Genomic DNA, 20,520 nt, shown 5'->3' with positions numbered 1-20,520 from the left:
GTAAATCACAATTTGGTTTTGGTACTGAAGGTTTTGTGTCAAAGTAGTAGTAATGTTTTGGTGCCAAACCTAGTGATGCTTGTGTGGGTCTTTTTTTAGAGTCAAATGAAAGGTGAGGGTAAAATTCATCAACATGAATGGAGAAATCTTCTGAATGAGATGTCTAGTTTTACAGTTTGTTAACACAGTTGGTACGTAGGGGTGTGCTGTTTTTTAAGTGGACTCAGTTCACTTTTGCCATTTCTGATCTGTTCTGCTTAGGGCTCTTATTAGCTTTCTGTATTTTATTGTGAACGAGGTAGAAATTAGTCTTAGAAAAATGATATGGCCTTGGAATAATTCATGCTTCAGTGTGTTCTGTAGAAACCTCACGTTTACTTGCTGTTTTCCATCTTGTTACCAGTTTTTCTAATTTTAGTGGACAGTAGGAATCTAAATATGATGACTTTCTAGACCTGCGTAAAATTTACAGACATTCCACTTCAGTAGCATTGAGACCAATGACAACAGATGATAGGTTTCTTCTCCAGGTGAATAGTCTCAAAGAATCACAGAATCATGAAATGGTCTGGGTTGGAAGGGACCTGAAAGATCATCCAGTTCCAAACCCTTTCTCTGGTCAGGGATATCTTTCACTGGACCAACTTGCTCAGAGCCCCTCTAGCCTGGCACTGAACACTTCCAGGGATGGGGCATCCACAGCTTCTCTGGGCAACCTGTTCCAGTGCCTCACCACCCTCACTTGAAGTAGATCAACTGCTTCAAGCTGATAATACACAAATGAAGAGGTTTTCAGCAATGCTTTCCAGGTTTGTGTGTGTGTTTGTTTTCTCAAGGCTGGGGCAGAGAGAAATAAAAAATACTCAATTCTGCATCCCAGGTCTGCCTGTGATCATATTCCTACTTGAGATATATCTGAAAATGTGGGAAGCTTGAGTATGTCTTATGAAGTGCAGATAATAGTAATTCTGATTGGGGCAGACATGACTTTGTATTCAGACCTGTAGAAATACCCTTTTGTCCTCCTGTCTTCAGTCCTATTCCATAGGTGACTGGGTTGCGGGATGTGTATCTCATCTCTTCAAAGTCAGGTAGGCTTCATTCCAGTCATGGATAAAAGCAGTGACCTGGTTTTGATTAACATTTTTACCAGTTTGAGGGCTACTATAGCATGATATTGTGGGATTTTTTAGGGTCACTGCTTATACAAATATAGAGCCTGGAGAAGGTGAAAGGAGCAGCGTATGGTGCTGCTTGCAAGTCTGGTGCTGCTTGCAGTGTGGATGTGTCCCAAACACTCACCTCCATTTTTCATCCCCTTTTCCAAAAGAATGCCTAGACTTTGGGGGAGAAACTTGTTGTCTTTATATGCTGTTATGTTGATCCTGAAGGGCCTTCTGCCTGAGTTAGGAGTACCACTTATGCTAAAGTAACTCTAAATCCAAGTTGTGTGACCACAGTGCGAATCTGTGGATGGGGCCCACTTCTGAAAGAGCTCTGAAGCCCTGATCTTCTGATGGCAGGAGTAGAATCCTGAATCACGGTCTTGCCAGTTAAAAAAAGCTAAAAAGCCTTTTCCAAGCTCAAGCTGTACGATAAAATGTAGGTATTTTAGAAGTAATTAAGATAAGCTCTCCTGTTAATGGCTTCAGAGCTTTTTTCCTTCAAATTGTTTCCGTTCACATCTAAAGATTTCTCTGAAGTGCTTCTCATTTGTAATGCTTTTTTTCCCACTGTGGCTGAATATAGAAACTGATTACCAAGTTCATGAATTTTCTGAAGACCAGTGCAGGCAGTGTTAACATCTGCTTCCTGGCTGTTATTTATAGCTTCTGATTGCTATGTTTCTAGCAGCACCAGTCCCTTCTTTTAATGATACTTAAGGCTTTAAATAGTTCTGCAGCCCTTTATGAATTCCAGAAAATCATCAAAAATTGTAACTTTTTGTTCATAGCCTCACTGTAATTGCTTGGTAGTTGACATAAGTATGGTATTTACTACTACTAGTTGTGGTTTTTTTCTCCCTGTTTCTGATAGAAATAAAAACTAAGCTTTTTTGAAACTAGAACACAAAAGTTAAAGCTTGTCAAATACAGTTTTTGAGAATTTTCATTATGCAGAATTATAGTGGTTTTTTACTGCATAAACAAATTGTTCCTCTTTCAGTTTATTTTGAAGTACCCTGTTCATCTTACAATATTTTTGGGTTTCCTCCCCTATGTGATATTCTTGGTTAATTGAACAGTGATGCATTTTTATGGAGTTACATCTAAAATTTTGTAGCATTTTTTGACTTGAGAAATTAAAAAGATGGTTGGGTGGTGTCTTTACCAGATGGCTTACAAAAATGATCCCAAACTGCTATAAAAATGTAGCAGCAAGTGTCATCTATAGTACTTTGCCATGGGAAAGTTACCACCATAGGGAATCACGACTGGATTCAGGGAGCTCAGGTATCAGAAGGGAGGAAACTGCTAAGTGTTTAGATTGTCAGTGAGGGTGGACATGAAAAATAAAATGTTTCTTATCTGAAAAGTGATTGCAAAATTCCACAGGCATTAAGTGTGGATGGTTAACATCACAGAAGCCTGATAACTGGAATTGGACACAGAAGATAGACTACAGGAGGTTCTATTTCAAAGTGAAGAAGTTTCAAAATTTACTGGCCAGAGGTTCACATACTTTATCATTTATGGACTGGCATTTCTGCAAGCTAGCAAGATGTGTTCAAAGACAGGGCAAGGGGTCAATTTCTGTATTAATTACTAATGCTGGTACATCAATTGTTAAAGCTACCTTGGCTTGGGAGATGATATGCTTAGATTTGAAGCCTGGGACTTATAAATTTCTGAACAAAAGAGTCTGTATTAAGTTTGTTTACCAAGATAGCAGTGAGAATCATACAGGTCTTCTAGTGTCTGGAGTGACTGCTGAGTTCCTGAGGATTGGACGTGTTCATCAGCTAGAAAGACAGAGCTGTGAATAGCAGAGTAAGACCTACATTTCTATACCTTTAAACCACATCTAAGAACTAAGTACAATCTAAATAATCTAAAGTCAGACTGTATATGACACTGGACTCATGACATACCTAATAAAGCACAGTTCATATACAGGGGATTGCCAGTGAATTTAGAAAACCTCAATGGAGATATTTTCAGAATTTCTTAGATTATCAAGGCACAGGAGATTATAATTTGCAACAAAATTTTTGATTCTGCATAGTGACTTAACTGATCTGAAATGTGGTTTATCAGTAAATGTCACTGGATTTTAATCCTTTGATGTGAATGTAAGAGTAATTTTTTTCTCTTTTCATTGGAATTGTGAGAGACAAGCAGGCAAGAAATACAGATTTTGACTCTGGGACATTTCATACTAATGCCATCGTTCTCATGAGAGTTTTGTATATTCCTCATTGACAAAGCATCAGTTCTTCAGTTTTCATATCAGTTGCTGACAACAACCACATACAAGAGACCAATTGTTCCATAGATTTTCTGTTATGTCTTATAAAGAAGATGAATTATATCAAAGACTTGTTCATTGTCATTTATTGAGGGTCTCAGATTTCTTTGTCGCTTCAAGCAGATAATACTTAAATGCTCATTATTTAGTTAGCCAAGATTTTAAGGTCAGCATGATGGAATTATTGGAATTTAAACTTTCTGTAGTTCAGTCATGTACTGTTCTTGTCTCAGCTTTGTGAATTTCATGCTCTTTGGTCTTTGCACAGACTACCTTGTCCTTTTATTCCAAATACCAGCTTATGGTATTTGCTTTTCAGAATAGAGTACTAAACAAACCGGAGTGGTCTTTCAAGCACCAAAGAAATATCAAATACTAGTAAGTTTAGATTGACCCTCAGCATATTTTTCAGTTTATTAGTATTTTTTCCCCCCATTATTGTTGTGTGTAACCTCATGGAGACTTTTTTGGTTGTGCTTTTTTTTTTCTTTTTTAAAGTGAAATGACTTTGGTGTAATGTATTCTTTAACAACAGAGGAAATGAAAGGGCTGTGAATAGGTGATAACTGTAACTATACCTCCTGCATTCTTTCACGTACATCTCTTAAAATTTTGATTTTGCAAAAGTTGTTTTCCCCGAACCAAAATTCCAGAGAGGGTTAGCTAGGTTCTTGTGTCAAGTGTGTTTGTTGTCTTCTCCATGTTACATGGTCCTGCTTATTAAACAAACGTGCATATGCTGCTGTCAGTAAGTCATAAACACAAGAGAGGCTTGCATCTAAGATGCTCAGAGATACTTGTATTGTTTACACCTGCTTTCTTGTTACCTGCTCCAAGATTAGTGATTTTTGATATTCTTCTAACATTTGATTGAAACAGTTCAGGAATTGTAGTACACTGTGCATTTTTCAATGTGAGTATATTCTCTGTGAATTTTATCTCTGGTGAATGTTCACCATGGTTTTTTTTGAAGTTTGTTCATAGGTCAAATGTGGGAGGATGATGTGGTTGAAATATGCAGTTAAAGAAATTAATGTGACAGTAGGTTCAGAGATCTTTGTTCTGAAGTAAAAATGGCATGCAGTAGTTTCAATTTGGCTTTTAAATCGTTATCAGATGCTTAAAATACCATTTTAAGAAATAGTTTGTGATGTTCTCTAATAGAGCAAAAATTGAGAAAATAAAATGGTAACGGATGATTTCGACTGTGTTTTTCTCAAAATACTTCACGAGTATGTAATCCTATTTGCTAAGGTATGTTAGGGGGCTCAGTCAGAAAAGTGCACTGACTGGCTCTTGCTTATATGTAACTGACTCCTTTACCCTTTCTCCTCTCACTTTGCTCCCTGCTTCCATCCTATTCCCTATCACCCCCTCTTCCTCACTTTTGACAACTTCCTGAAACATTGCTTAAGGAGTTGGTCAGATATCAGATATCTGTAATACCCGTGGTCTGTCACTCACGCCTTATCTGTGATAAAGTCCAGACTGACGCTCTTCAGAGCTATGCCTGTGATTTCCTAACGGCCCATCAGTTAATGGCTGAAGAGCTCTGGTCATCTTTGTGCTCTCCCTTAGTGCTTATTTGTCATGTTTGTGTTTCTCTGTGGTCTTTTTATGGCTTCCCCTGTGTACTGAATGGTTCTTTACAAGGTAACATCAGTGAACTGGGTGCTCTCAACTTCCACATGCCCTTACGTTCTCTTTTTAGCCCTGTCATCGAGGGCACTGATGATGAGGCAATTCCCATTATCTGCTGAGAACAAGAAATCGAACTAATGGAGGCATTAGACAAAAAATATTGTGGTTTTAGATAGGCACAGTGTGTGAAGTGAATAATAGATGGGTAAGATTTAAAGTAGGTTTTATGAGGAAAGACACATTTTAAGCTAAGCAAGGTTAAGGGGTGCCATCAGACAGTAACTTTTGTTCATTTGAGTAGTGAAGGCTGTCACTGTATAGAGTTGACGATATCACAGGTTTAAACTATTAGAAAATTACCTGTTATCTATATCTCAAGTTTGATTTCTGCAGGATTTCTATTTTTGCTTCTACAAGTGTGCAACAGAGAGTGAAGTTGTTTAGAACCTTCTGTCACAGGATGGTAGGGAATATGCACAGTTATGATGATTGTTCATAGAGAAGTTTGAGCCCTTAAACAGAATGCAATTATAGAAATTATTACTATGTTGTGATGCTAACTAAATATGCTACGTTGAAATGATTCTTGTGTAAGTTTTTGAGATTTATTAAGATAGAAATAACTTGTCTCATGATTTATTTTGCTTTCTTAGAGGAAATTGGTGTAAGCACACTGTGAATACTTACACAAGAGAACTTTTTACACCCTTTCACCACTCCTGTGTTTTGTTTTTTTTGTTTTCAGAATCCAGCTGTGTCCAGTTCTAGTTGGTCAGAAATAGATGTGCTGATTCTGGCTGGAACAATTGGCCATGTTTTGAGTTTGGGGGCAAGCAGTTTCATAGAAGAGGAACATCAAACTTGGTATTTTCTTATCAATACGCTTTGTTTGGTGCTGTGTCAGGATCTTTGTAGAAATACTTTTCTTCTAAAAGAATGTGACCCTAAACATAGCACCAGTATGAAGCAAAATTTTGATAGTCTTGGGGAAACCTCTGATTGCAAGAATATAGACATTCCAGCAGCAGATAGTTCAAAATTGGACAAGGCCACATCTTCATCTGAATTCATGAAAGGATCACACAAGTGGATAAGCTTAGCAACTCCATGGGTCATCCTTATTTGCTGTCGGCTGCTTCGATCCTTGAATCAGACAGGTGTCCAGTGGGCTCATCGACCAGACTTTGGACATTGGTTGACAAGGTGGGTATCTGATTTACAGTCACACTTTCTGCCTTATTTAAAAGTTAAATGTACATATGTACTTCATTTGGTGAAGTACATATGTATTTCTGTGCAGTCTGTGATTAGAACGTGCTGCAAACATGCAAAGCAGATAAATAGGGAGGTAACATAAGGAGTTTTTCACTGCTATTTCATGCAGGAGTGATTCCTTGTGTGCTGTCAGTAGCTTATAATCTTTGCCCCGCGCCATGACTTATCTAATTAATGCAAATTATACACGATAGGTTTATCAGAAGCAAAAAGTAAATATTTTCCATATATAAGTCAGGAGTGTCTGGTTTCAGAAATTAAAAATCGCTTAATAGAATTAAACCCTTGAAATTAAGACAGGAAGGTTCTGCATAATTCTGAATGTTATGAAATCACAGGAGAAGATACCTCACATAGAGTTTTTCCTTGTCTATCACAGGCTTTTAACATGTGGGTGGAAAACTGAAGGAATTTTTTGAGTGAAATATGATAAACAAGAAGAGGAATTTTTTATAACTTGAAGTATACCAGAGGAGAGGTTCTCCTTTTTCTGATACCTCTTAGTATTTTGCAGAACTACAGTCATTATTCAGTGATAAAAAGTACCTGATGTTTGAACTGTCTTTTGTACTTCAGTTGGTGGATGGAGAAGCAATACCCTGTGACAGCCTAGACAAGGTTTTGCAGGCAGCAGATGAAGAGGCTGTGCTGTGTAAGATGAATAGATTTCTTACCAGTATCTTACAACACAGGGATGAAATGCCATTCATCATTCATTAAAAATGACATGAGCAAATGGACTAATATGAGACTTGTTATTTATTGGCAACCTCACAGGTGAAAATGCTCATTGCTGTGACAGGCATGAGTGCTGAAAGACATGAGTTAGGAGGGAATTTGTCACGTTATAGCGATTGTTCTATTCCGGAGCTTTCACCATGCATTTGTGCTCTTGAGATGAGGTGAGGGATTGAGGAAAGAATGTCGTATTTTCAACATCAACTCCACATGATAGATAACTCCTTCGTTATGAGCTAAGCTAATGTGTGAGCAGGATGAGGCGTGACTTGGTGTGACTGTGAGGATTTTTACAGTTAATCCTGAGCATCTGCCCAAAAACATCCTGAGCCAGATGTTTTCTTCAGACTGTCAGCCCTTTTCTTTGGAATGTGCTGATGCCACAAAGGCATGAAACAAGGACCTGATACTCTTGCAGCTGAAAAATTGTGTTTGTTTCAAATGTATGCTTTTACTCATGTGGTCCACCAGGAATGTTTAATGACTCTTGCAAATGTTATCAGCCTTCTAAGAATTCTGTATGCATGTTTGGACTTCACTTCCAAAGATCCTGCTCCAGTTTAATGTGCTCCTACCTCTGATTTCATGGTGCTTAGTATGCCTGTAGAGCAACAAAATGTATTCCAGCCTTGGGCTGTAGGGTCTCAGGGAGATAGGACAGGTAGAGCATAGTCTGCAGATAGAGCAGGTGCTTCTAGGGCTTCCTGATTTATAACAAAAGCTGGGGAATCCTGGAAAATCCTGTATACCTAACTCTAACACCTACTACCTGTCAGGAGCTTCGAAGCAACCAGCTCAGCTAAACCCAAGGCTTTTTACACCTGTTCTGGCTTCCTCTGGGGTTCTGTTGTTGTTTTTGAGGAAGGAGTGGGGAGAAGGGAAGGAGGAGGCTATTTTTGTGTTTCATGTTTGTGCATATAAATTGGAATTTGTGTGAATTTGAATATGTCCATATCTTTCTCTGTACTGAGTAACCCATAACTGGACCCAGGGTTGAACACCAGGGAAGAAACAACCTTCCTCAGTCTTCTATTTAATGTTTTTCATGATGCAGCTCCCAAATACTGTTGGCTGTCTTTGCTCCAAGGGCACATTGCATGCTGATTATCAAGTCAAGTGTTCATCAGTGTGCTCAGAGCCATCTCTGAAAAGAGGGTCAGCCACCAGCCTGTCCTGATCTGTGTAGCTATTTGTTCCAAGGTGCAGGACTTGCTTCTTGCCCTTGTTGAACTTCATGAAATCCCTGATGGACCATTTCTCCAGTCTGTTGAGGGGCCTTTGAATGTCAGCAGACCCACCTACTGCATCAACCACTGCTCCCAGTTCGGTGTTGTGTGCAGACTTCCTGGAGGGACACTCTGCCCGATTGGTCAGGTCATTAATGTAGACATTAAACAGGATAGAGCCCAGTGTGAAATCCTGGGATTGACAGCTAGTGACTGGCCTTCAGGTGGACTTTGTGCTGCTGATGGGAACCCTGTGAATCCAGCATTTCAGTAGTTTTCAGTCCACCTGACTGTCTACTTTTCCTGGCCTGGACCACATCAGATTGCCAGTGGGGATGTTATGGGAGCTGGTGTTAAAAGCCTTGGTAAAGCACAGATAAACAACAATGCCTGCTTTACTCTCTTCCACTGAGCTTGTCATCTCATCACAAAAATCTGTGAGGTTGATTAAGTATTCTCCTTCATAAAGCTGTAACAACCGTGTTATTAAAGCTGTCTGCCTCCCCCTTCAGTAAGGCTGAAGTACAGCAGCTAGATATCAAAGAACCAGAAAACTTCAGAATTTTACAGGTGAATTGCTCCCTGTGTTCTCTATCAAATTATGGCCTCACATTGGGCATATTTGCTTGGGTCTCAAAACAAGTAGAAGAGAAAAGGTTCTACAGCTACAGTCTTAGGCTACGACTGAGTGTTTGGCTATAACAGTATATTGGAGGAGCTCTTGCCATACAGAGCAAGGTACTTGCTGTCATACTCTTCTCCTCACTGGCACTGTATTTTACCTGTTTGCATGTCAGTATGGTGAACTAAATAATTGAATAGATATGACTGGAAAAATAACTCAAGATGGCATGGGAAACACTTGGCTCTCTGTTGGATTGCATCCCACTCTGATTTACCATCAGGTTTCACAGGCAAATGGGCTGGCTAGTAACAGGAATACAGGAAGGGAAGAGTGTACAAATCAGCACTGCTGTTGTTGAAATTACTGTAGAAACAGAATGTGGAAGTATCTGCATCTTTTGAAGTGCTGCAGACATAAACAGTTTTTTCTTTCTGCTGTTCTGAAGCATTCCTTAAAAGAACCTGCATGCCTTTCAAATATGATTGAGAAAGAAGCAATGATTCACAAACTTGTATTCTGGGGGGCTTAGAAACACTGTGCAAAAGTCCAGAGTGCTGTGGCAGGCTAAGAGTATATGTGATTAGGGCTGTCACACTTCTGCATTCACCCTTTCGTTGATATGTTTAGGGAGCAGGTGAAGAGAACAGAACCCTGGCAGTCCTGACACAGGCTGGCTTGGGCTACTGTGAAACTATATCCTGACTTTAACAATGGAGCAGCTTTTAATCTAACAGGAGAATACAATATGTCACCATGCTGATGTATACTTCATTTGCTTTATGGGATTAAAAGATTAGCAGCATTTGATGTATACAGATTTTGGACTCGAGTGATGGGATGGTAGTTGAGTTCTTGAGTTCTGTTGTGTTTCACTGGACAAGCTTCAGAAAGATCAGTCAATGATGCAACTAAATCTTTACACATCCTGGGGTTTGTAAAGTGTCAGTTAATTCCTATTTGGCAAACATGTTTGGATTTTCTTTGTTTAGAGGTTTTAATGTCTTTGTTCCTTCTCCTTTACAGGAGAACAGGGTGGTAGAGATGTCTGTTTCCCTAGTGTTTTGATCAAGATTGAGGTGATGTGTTTTCCTTAACAGCATGAATTAAAAGTTGGTGATAAGCTGAGTTGCGTAAAGCACTTATTCCTCTTCCCAAAATGCATTGCTAGTCTGTAAGGTTGATTGTTGTTTTATTTTTAGCATGAGTTTAATTTGCATAGTTACATCTTAATAGCTCTCTTTTTACTAATAAGTATTTAGAACCTTACTTATATCGTTTGTACCCCTGTTAGTTTGAGTTACGGCTACTCAGGCTTTTTCTAGACAGCCTTCTATTTCATCTCTGAAATAAACTAATGAACAAACTGCCCTCTTTTCTTATTCTTCTGTATTGACCTTTTAGACATCTGTGCTCATGCTCTAATATTTTGCCTATCTGGACAGTGCTTAATGGCCTCAGCATTTGAGACAGAGACGCTGTTGTCCAGGTTTGTCCATAGAAAAATGTGAGTACCAAAACACAGAAAATCAGTGTGCCTGTAGTGTCTTGAATTTGGCTACTAGAGATGCATTCAACAGTGCTGAAATAAGGAAAATGTTCTTTGTTATTTGCAGACAGACTCTGTGAAATCTGCTACAAAGAGGAAAAAATACTTTGATGGAAAAAAGAGCAAAAGAAAATCAGTAGATGAAGTGGAAGAGAACACTTAATCTAGATCTGACTGGAAGTCAGGTTTTCTTTTTAATTAGTTGGTATTCAATTAGCTTCATTTAGCTGGTTATCTTGGTCAGAACTGATACTTCAAAGGTGTCAGAGCTGCTACATGGCAACATCAGCTCCAAGAGAAGTGACAAGAAGCATCAACATGGAAAGATGATAATATTTTCCTTTAATTATCTGAATAACTTAATAACTTAACCGTCCCCAAATTCCCTTCCCCCGAAGCTAGCATACCAGAAGTATGAGTGTAGACCACAAGATGTTACAGTAAGAAGATACAGCCAAAGTGTTCTTTTCTTCCTTCCCTCTCGCCACGTTTTCTCTCAGGAAGCTGTTGGTTCATTTTGTGGTTTGGGCAAAACCCACTACATTGCAGCTGAGACCAGAGTAGCATGTTTTGCTTGTATTTCTGAGTAGACTATCAAAATCATTTAGAACTTTGCTAAATGACTGGAGTCTCTGTGTCTGCGTTGGGCAACTACGATCGCCTCTCGAAATACAAGCTAATTACATATGCTTTTAGCTGACTAACTGGAGGAACCTTGGCTAGAAAACCGTGAAACTGTAGGTGATTTATGCTGACCTGACTTCACCTGTATAAATCTTTTTCTTCTTTCTTCAGCAAACTATGAAACGCTGGGGTAGGTTTTTTTGAGCAAATCTGTATGGTTCAAAAAAATTCCCCGAAGAAATCACAGAGGACTGTTACCCAAAAACCTGGACAGATTTGTATATAACCCCCTTTGCTAGCAGTCAAGAATGCAAAGTCATGTGACTGATGTGCACATTACTTTGAACATAACTTTTCAGTGCCCCCATTTTTTCAGGGGGAGGGTATTAGAGTATGATTTCAGATGTTCATTGTAGGAATTGCAGCTGTTAGTGAGTCTCTGGCTTGACATAGCAATAGCAGTTACTTCTTACCAACAGCAATGGCTTTTTTAAATTTTTTGCACTGCTCTGTTAACTTTGTCTGCAAGAATCTCTTAACAAAAGTGATAAAGAGACAAAGATGATGATGATGTGATGTTATTTATTCCTGATTTGTCTTGCTCTCATACAATGAGTAGCCAAGGAGGATACTACCTGAAAACTTAAAGTTTTCAAAAATGTTCATTTGAAAGGTGCAGTGGCTACCAAAATAGTTTATTGTGTGTTGATCATAAGAGGTGGTGCTTGCACTATCTTCATGGGTTGCTGCAGGAATCTATTCACTGCTTCTGCTGACTCTTATGTAGAAAAAGAAACATCAAGACTGCATTTTCTCTCCCATAGTGTTCTAGATCTTATTCCTCTCACTTTTCTCCAATGGCTTGCAGAGAGCACTGCATCTCTTGGGAGTCTTGTTAAGTTCTATGAACTGCTTGACTGGGTCCTGCACGGAAGACTAGGAGGACAGTTTTTCTGCCCCATAACCTTCCCTTTGTGACTTTCCAAGTGCAATAGCTGAAACAACTGTTGTTCAAACCCATGATAAATCAAACACTAGGAACAGGAAAGTAAGCCTCTTTGAAGTACAGTAATTTTTATTAAATCAGAGATAAAACTGGAGTTTCATAAGTGTGATGGGTTTTAATGCAGATAATAGCCCAAGCTCACTCTTAGTTTTCTGAAGTTAGTGGTCTTTCATCTTGGCATTTTGTATGTGGAAGACAGAAGACGGAGCCTTTGGCTCTCACACTCTACATGATGTCCTTAACAAAAATGTGTAACAAAATTAGTGGGTTTACATCATTTGGGATACTGGGAATATCTGTTGTAGGCTTGGGTTGGCAATTCTTGTGCTACAATGGGCCTTCTTAAAGTGTGTAGGTAGCTGTGGTAGGGGTTGGGTGCAGATCTTCAGTTTGCCCCATTACATTTTGCTAATTCATAGTATTGAAGATTTAAATACATAACATTGGCAGCATGCTCAGTGAAATGACCTCTGTTCTGGAATGAGTGTTACCTCTATCTAGGATGCAGAGGAACAAACAAACTGTATCTCTAATATTCTCTGTCAATGATGCAAATTTTGTGTCTTTACCTCTCACATAATGCGAGGTACTGTAGTTGCGTAAGGGAATTACATTGTGCTAATGAATTTGTATATGTGTGTTGTAAACTGTGTAAGTATATTTGTGGTCATTCTAGATAGGTAGTGTGTTCTACGACTAAAATTAATGAAACAAATCAAATACATGTGTTGTTACTTCAAGAGACAGAATAGTTCTGATCCTGTAGAGCAACAATCTTTTTCATTGTGCTAGAAAATAAAATGCTGTAGTATAAGTGAAATGCACTGTTTCAGAATGTATAAACAACAAACCTCTAGTTTAAAAGTATTAGACCCTTTTCCGTGATGCAATATGCAGCTCAGTTTTTATTTAATTAACAGAATAACTAGCATATGGTGGGACACAATAATTACACTTTTAAATATGTATGCTTGAATAGAAAATCTTATTAATAACAGTGCTTTTCCAGAAATACTAAAATATTTTACCATACCTCTCAGCAACTTCATAACAAATATCAGTGCAGTGATTAATTTGGTGCTGCATTAATTAATACAGTTTATTAATTGATTAATATGGTGCTGTAGCTAATATGCTTAGCTCTAAGTTCTGTTTTAAAAGATTTGTTTGTTTGTTTGTTTGTTTTTTCCCAGCTCTGAACATAAACCTGAACTCTCCTTCTTGGCTGCAGTCTCCCTACTTATGATCTTCTTTCTGGTTCAAAGGAGATGCTCCCTGGTTTCAAAAATTGCTATGGCACTCGGGCTCCTGGGAGTCTACAGTTACCGGGCAGCTGTTGGAAATGTCATATTTCCATGGCAACATGGTGGCAAAGATATTTCAAAGTAAGTTAATCAACAGATCTGTAACACTGTTTCTAGCAAGGTGTTAACACTTTGGATATCAGGGGATGAGGTGGAGGGGACATTATGTCTAGATTGGAATTACATTCTTATGAACGGAGCTCTAGTTTATAGGTGACCAGTGCTCAGTTTTTGTTGTTTATGCTTAATTTTAAGCCCAAATAAGTGTCTTTTGACTGTGGCAGATCAGAAGCCAGTCAGATAAAAATTAATATGAGGAAAATCTAGTAGTCATACCCTGTATTTTTGCTAAAACGAAACTCCAAGTGCACCATCTCCTCTTGTTTTAGATGGACTTGCCATGTTTAACAGAGCACAGGCCAAGCTCATTTAGCTACTTCTTAGTTTCAGAAATGGTTAGGCAGTAGTTCAGAGAGCTGCTTTCCCATACCTTGTTTTTCCAGTTGAGTTTTCTGTAATATCTGGGCTTTCAAGATGTAACCACGTCCTTCTTGAGGTCTCATCTGTGCAGCATAGTGCATACTAAGGATTTTTAGGCTGATGTTATGTTTCTTAGAGAACTAGTCTGTAACTGTAAGGAAGCTATTAGCTCTTTCACCAATGACCCTTTTTGGAATGTGGCTAAATGGTTTTAGTTTTCTTATCGTACTTTTCACTGTTGGATTGTACTTGGCTCTGCAGCCTCAAGTTTTGCTGAATGTCAGAGAGTTGTGAAAAACTTCCAGAGTCACTTAGAACATTTGATGAGGGGGAAGAGATTATGGAAGAGACGTTTTTGAAACCATTGTCTTCTGGATGTAGTAAACTTCCTCTTGCACTCATTTTGAATTTTATATGGATACAAATGGTTTCTGTTGGAGCTTCTTAGTCAGGGACCAGAGATTCACAAGATGTGCAGAGACGGAAAAAACCATTCAGGGTAAGATCTTAGGACATATGGAAAATCAAGTTTGCTAACACAGCATGTTTTATAATAAATATTTGTAGGTATGTGTATCTGGATGTATTTACATACGGTCCCTCTCTCCAAATATTGAAGATAATTCTCGTTGTATACTAGTGTTAAACATTGTGTGTTAGTTCTGCTGCATGAGAAAGTAATGATAATCTTTACTTAATCTGGAGGATTTGGCTCTGTGTTTGAAACATGCTTGATTTTTGAGTGTAATCTCTAGTTTTGCTTTGTATTTTAGTAAAATCCTTAGAGAATAATACTGTCCTTGCAATGAGAATTAAAATAGTGCAGCGTGGGACAGAACATTAAATACAGCAATTGAGCCACAAGTAAAATGCGATTAGAGAAATAAGTGGAGTAGTTCATTACTGAAGTCAAACATTTATTTAAAACTTGGTCATTCTATAGTCAGCACATTGGTCGCATTGATACAGAAAGCATACAGGCTTTTTTGTTATTTCACCTTAAATAAATAGCTCACATGGTGATTTTCTTAAATTATGTCAAAGCTTTATATAAACCCCAGGTGAATCTTCCCACGGCTCACTGTGGCACATGGGTCCCATCTGAGGAGAGGTTCTGCCTCCCTCCCATACCGTTGTGCCTTTCGTAAAAGCAAAACACCAAACAGTCCAAAACAAACCCATGTGTCTACTGTTGCCAGGTCAGAACATTATGTCTGCCCTAGTACCTATCAGTTCACAACACAGGCTGGCATAGGGGTTCCTACCCGGTCCTCTGCAGCCACCACTCGTGCTAACACGTGGGCTTCTCAGATGTAAAGTACAAGGCTGGACAGAGAGACATGGTTTACCCAAGATCACTGACTCACCAAACATTATCTTCAGCAAGGCTCCCAGGACAGCATGTCAGAAAAGGTGGTAGACACAACTTAGTAGATTTCAGATGATAGGTGGCGTGTTGACATAGTGATGCTAGCTCATCTTTATGATCTAGCATCTTTATGATCAGGCATCTTATATGCCTGATGTGATATATTTGGTAAAAGCCTACTTAAAATGCCACCAGGAACAAACCCAGGACTTTCTTTTACATGTGTCTAGTTAGTGTATTCATAATCTGGAATAGCTCCAGATCCAGGTGCAAGGTAGAGGTAGTTTTGTGTAATATCAGTTAAAGCTGTAGGCAACCACTGCATTTTTCATGCATAACACATTCTTCTCTAAGATGGAGACTCTTTGCTCTCAAATGCTCCCTCTCTGTACCCTTTACTGCAGATTTTCTCTGAATGTGACAACTGCTGGAAGGTGGATGAGGGAGAAGAGGCAATTTAAGTGTTCTACATTTTCTATGGCTTACACTAAGAAAACCTCTAAATTAAAAAACGCAAAGAGGTGATTTAGCCTTCTGTTTTCCTCACACTTATTTAAAAAAAATTATAGTTTGAGCAATGAAAAAGATGAGTATATACTGTACTAACACAAAATAATAGTAGTGCATTTGCTGAGAAATATTTTTTTTTATTTGAATTTTCATCAACTGGTTAATTTCAGTTCTCATTTAACTCATTGAATAGACCAATGTCCAAAGCTAGTTCCTAAAGTTTTACTTCTAAGTCATATGAATATATTTGATGTAATTATTACCACCAAATGTAAATATTCAGAGTTAACAGAGACTCTGAAAAAGGTCACTGAGTTTCTGCATTAGCCAGAAACAGAAGAACTCTCTAAACTTTACTGCTTTTTACTTTTTTTTTTCTCTTAAAGGAAAAAACCAATGGGCCTTACAGGGTTTTTATAAAGACTTGCTATTTAAGGGAATAAAATAGTAAAGTCCTTTTGCATGGGCCATTCGGTATAAATTTGAATCTTTGAAACCTAAACAACAGAACAGTGTATTGCATTCAAGTTTAGGAGGGCCACATCAGTGTTGTGTGGTGATTTTGCCTTTTTTTCTTGTTTCTGTGGATGCAAAAAGAAAATTGAACATGAAAATGCTCCTGCTTATTATTTCTCCTCGTGCTTTTTCTTTCCTGTTTGTGAAAAGGAAGATTGAATTCAAGCTTATTTCTTAGTAATTTGTTGAGAAGGAGGGTGACCTTCCAAAGACTGAAAAATAATTAAAGTTTTAATTATTATTTATTTATAAAATTATTATATTTTTTGTTGATAAGATTTATTTTTAGAAATTTTGACTAGTGATGTTTTGTTGTGGTCAGCTAATTACACTGCTTAGATGAGTATAACTATACTTTTACTATTTTTAGAGTCCTGGTCTAATCCTCGATATATTACTAAGTCCTGATGACTCAAGAATCCTCACTGCTGAGTGAATTATGTTAACTTTGTAGGAGACCATGTTCACTCATTACTCATGTAAAAAGTGACTGGTAGTAAGAGTTTAAGTGGTGGAGCTGCACTCTACCATGCCTTATACAAACAGACCCATCATGCACTCCACAAGAAGTAGTGGATCTTCCACCCTCTCACCACCAGCCAGAAGGACCTTAGGGATGGAGGGGAGTGGAAATGGCTTTCTGCTCTGGGTGGCAGGGGAATCTCCTCCTGACCCACCTCACCTTCCCAGGTTGTTGACCTACCCTATCTTCCACAATAGATAAGAGGCCTTGGAGTCTGAGAACCAGGGAAATGAGGACCAGAAATGTAAATGTGAATGAAGGTCCATCCAGGTTGAAGAGGTTACCTAGGGCAGGGCAGCTCACCCCCTGCATTACAGCCTCCTCAACTGAGAAGAAAAGAAGGGTAGTAGTCACTGGTCACTCCCTTCTGAGAGGACTGGAGGGCCCGATTTGCCGACTGGACCCAATCCATAGGGACGTGTGTTGCCTCCCTGGGACCCAGGGAAGGGACATCACCAAGAAACTTCCTAGCCTGGTACAGCCATTATTATTACCCACTACTGGTTTTCCAGGTGGGTAACAACAAAGTTCTAACAAGAAGTCTGTTGACAATCACTTGGGATCTCAGGGCCTTGGGACAACTGGTCAAGGGATCTGGAGCACAAGTCAGGTTATCTTCTGTCTTGTCAGTTGCAAAGATTGATGGGGCAAGAAACAGGAAAATCAGGGAGATGAACACCTAGCTTTGAAACTGGTGTCACCAGCACAATTTTGAGGGTTTTGATCATTGGTTGGTTTATATGACACCGAGCCTGCTGGCAACACCTGCCCACCTGTCTCAAAGGGGAAATCATAGCTTAGGAGTTAGCAGGACTCCTTAAGAGAGCTTTAAACTAGACTCGGAGGGGGATGGGGGCATAGCTGGGCTTAACAGAGATAAAGTATGGGAAGGAGAGGACTGTAGAAACCACAGAAGTAGTAGAAGGAGTCCTAAAGGGGAATACCTTGGACAAACACAAGCAGCCAAATACATAACCACAGGACAGGACTACGGGTTGTCCCTTTGCACCCCTCACTCAGATAGTGACATAAATCAAGTACTTCTATATGGAAAATACTTCTAGATAGAACCAGTACACCAGTGCAATGTAGGAAACAAACAGGAGGAACTAGAGATCTGTGAGCAGTCACAGGGCTTTGATCTCACTGTGATTATGGAGATGTGGTAGGATAGCTGACGTGACTGGAATGGTGTCATGAAGGGCCACAAGCTGTTTAGGAAAGATGGACCAGGAAGGCACAGTGATGGAATAGCCCTCTATGTGAGGCAACACTTTGAATGTATTGAGCTCTATCTTGGGATGGATGATGAGCAAATCAAGAGCTTATGGGTGAGGATAAAAGGGCAGACTAGTAAGGGTGACGTTGTGGGTGTTTGTTCCAAGCTGCCTGATCAGGAGGAGAAAGTGATTGAGGACATTTACAGGCAGCTTGAAGCAACCTCAAGGTCACAGTCACTGGTTCTTGTGGGGGACATTAAACCTGACGTCTGGATGAAACACAGCAAAGCACAAACAGTCCAGAAGGTTCCTGGGAAGCATTGATGACACCTCTCTGACACAGATAGGGGAGGATCCCACAAGTAATGCTGTGTTGTTCAGCCTCATACTAACAAACAAGGCAGGCCTTGCTGGAGATGTGAAGGTTGGAGGCAGCCTTGGCTGTAGTGACCATGAGCTTGTGGAGTTCAGTACTGGGCGAAGAGGAAGCAGGGCAGCAAGCAATCATGGACTTCAGGAGAACTAGCTTTAGCTTCTTTAGGGATCTTCCTGAAAGTATCCCATGGGCCCAGTGGGGTCCAGGGCAGCTGATTGATGTTCAGGGATTACTTCCTCCAGGCTTAAGAATGACACATCCTGATGAGCAGGAAATCAGGGAGGAGGAACATGAGACCCATGTGGATAACAAGGAGCTCCTGTCACTGCTCAAGTGTAATCAGGAAATACACAGGATATGGAAGCAGGATCAGGTCACTTGGAATGAGTGTAGAGAGGTTGTCAAAGTAGGTAGAAATGAGATAAGGAAGACCAAGGTCCATCTGGAGTTTAATCTGGCCAATCAAGGTCAACAAGACAGGCTTCTTACATCATACATCAATGAGAAAGGGAGAACAAAGGATAACATGGGCCCATCACTAAATGGACAGGGGACACTGGTGAAAGAGGATGCAGAGAAGGCAGAGTTACCGAACGCCTTCCTCGTGTCAGTCTTCACTGACAGGACCCCCCCTCAGGAATTTCTGACCCAGGAGACCAGGGTAGAGGAATGTTGAAAGAAAGACCTTCCCATGGTCAAGGAGGATTGGGTTACAGAACACCTACACAAACTTGACATCCACAAATCCATGGGCCCTGATGGGATGCATCCCCGAGTGCTGAGAGAGCTGGCAGATACCACAGCGAGGCCACTTGTGATAACCTTTGGAAGGTCGTGGTGATCAGGAGAGGTGCCTGAGGACTGGAAGAAAGCAAGTGTCACCCTGGTCTTCAAGAAGGAAGGTGCAGGGGAATACTGACCACCTCAGTCCCTGGAAAGGTGATAGAACACCTCATTTTGGAGGCCATCTCTACCCCCATGGATGAGAAAAAGGTGATCATGAGTAGTCATCATGGATTCACTAACAGTAAATTGTTCTTAATGAACCTGGTTACCTTCTACAATAGACAGCTACCTGGATGGATGAGAGGAGAGCAATGGGTATTGTTGACCTTGACTTCAGCAAGGCTTTTGACTATTTCTCACAACATCCTTGTAGGCAAACTCAGGAAGTGTGAACAGTATGAGAGGACAGTGGGGTGGATTGAGAACTGGCTGAACGCAGATCCCAGAATGTCGTAATCAGTGGTACAGTGTCTCATTGGAGGCCTGTCACTAGTGCTGTCCCCCAAGGTTCAATACTGGGCCCAGTATGGTTTAACTTGTTAATCAATGAGCTGGATGAAGGGGCAGATGGCTCCTCAGAAAGTTCACTGGTGATACAAAGCTGGGAGGAGTGGCCAGTACCCCAGAGGGCTGTGCAGCCCTTCAGAAGGACCTCGACAGGTTGGAGAGTTGGGCAGAGAATAACCAGAAATTCCAATAAAGGCAAATGCAGGGTCCTGCACCTGGTTGGGGGCCAACCTGCTGGAGGCTGGAGCAGAGGACCCTCTGTAGTCCCTTTCAACCTGACCCATTCTGTGTGTCAGTGATCCTGTGAAACCTAAGGATAATGTATATTAAATTACAGATTAAGTGTGTAGATAATGTGCATTTTTATCTTTTGCAAGATAAAAAAATAGATCTGTAACCACAGATTTTTCTCACGTGCTCATTTGGTGAATTCATTGGATTATTGCCAGCCTAGTGCACTCTAATGTGATCTGGGGATTTTTGGCCCAGAAAACATGAGAATATCACTACATTTTGACAGATATTTGCTTTCGCTTTCTTAGTTTTTCAGACCTTGCTCTTCTAAAATAGCAGGTCACAGTTTTTAAGCTTACTAGTCCTTGTCCTTATCAACTTTTTGGACTACATGCTGTGTTTTAGTTGAAGCTGCCTTTCACTGGTAATTAAGAGGCAAATGAATTAATAGGTGGTTTGAAAATAGCATAAATGCCAGTTACACTTACTACTTAAAACTCAGGGTTTTTTTGTAGTGGAATTACTTTTTTCAAATGGATTTGAAAA

The 20,520-nt window shown here is 39.8% G+C and overlaps 1 protein-coding gene across 6 annotated transcripts in view; it reads left to right on the top strand.

Moving 5' to 3' along the window:
- PIGG (phosphatidylinositol glycan anchor biosynthesis class G) overlaps positions 1-20,520 on the top strand; it is an 86,385-nt gene that overhangs the window by 23,540 nt on the left and 42,325 nt on the right. For 4 of the 6 annotated variants that reach the window (XM_027653032.1, XM_027653031.1, XM_027653029.1 and 1 more), the window contains exons 9-10: positions 5,855-6,312; positions 13,343-13,534. In XM_027653032.1, coding sequence (XP_027508833.1) covers positions 5,855-6,312; positions 13,343-13,534 — 650 coding nt within the window. Of the gene's footprint in view, positions 1-5,854; positions 6,313-6,763; positions 7,040-13,342; positions 13,535-20,520 lie in introns of those variants that run through there. The other 2 variants (XR_003529253.1, XM_027653033.1) reach the window with 2 other exon arrangements.

The sequence above is a fragment of the Corapipo altera genome, unplaced genomic scaffold (genome assembly GCF_003945725.1).
Source record: "Corapipo altera isolate COAL_440 unplaced genomic scaffold, ASM394572v1 61305, whole genome shotgun sequence".
Taxonomy (NCBI): domain Eukaryota; kingdom Metazoa; phylum Chordata; class Aves; order Passeriformes; family Pipridae; genus Corapipo; species Corapipo altera.
Note: the sequence above shows the minus strand (reverse complement) of the source record. Positions and strands in the feature narration are given on the sequence as shown.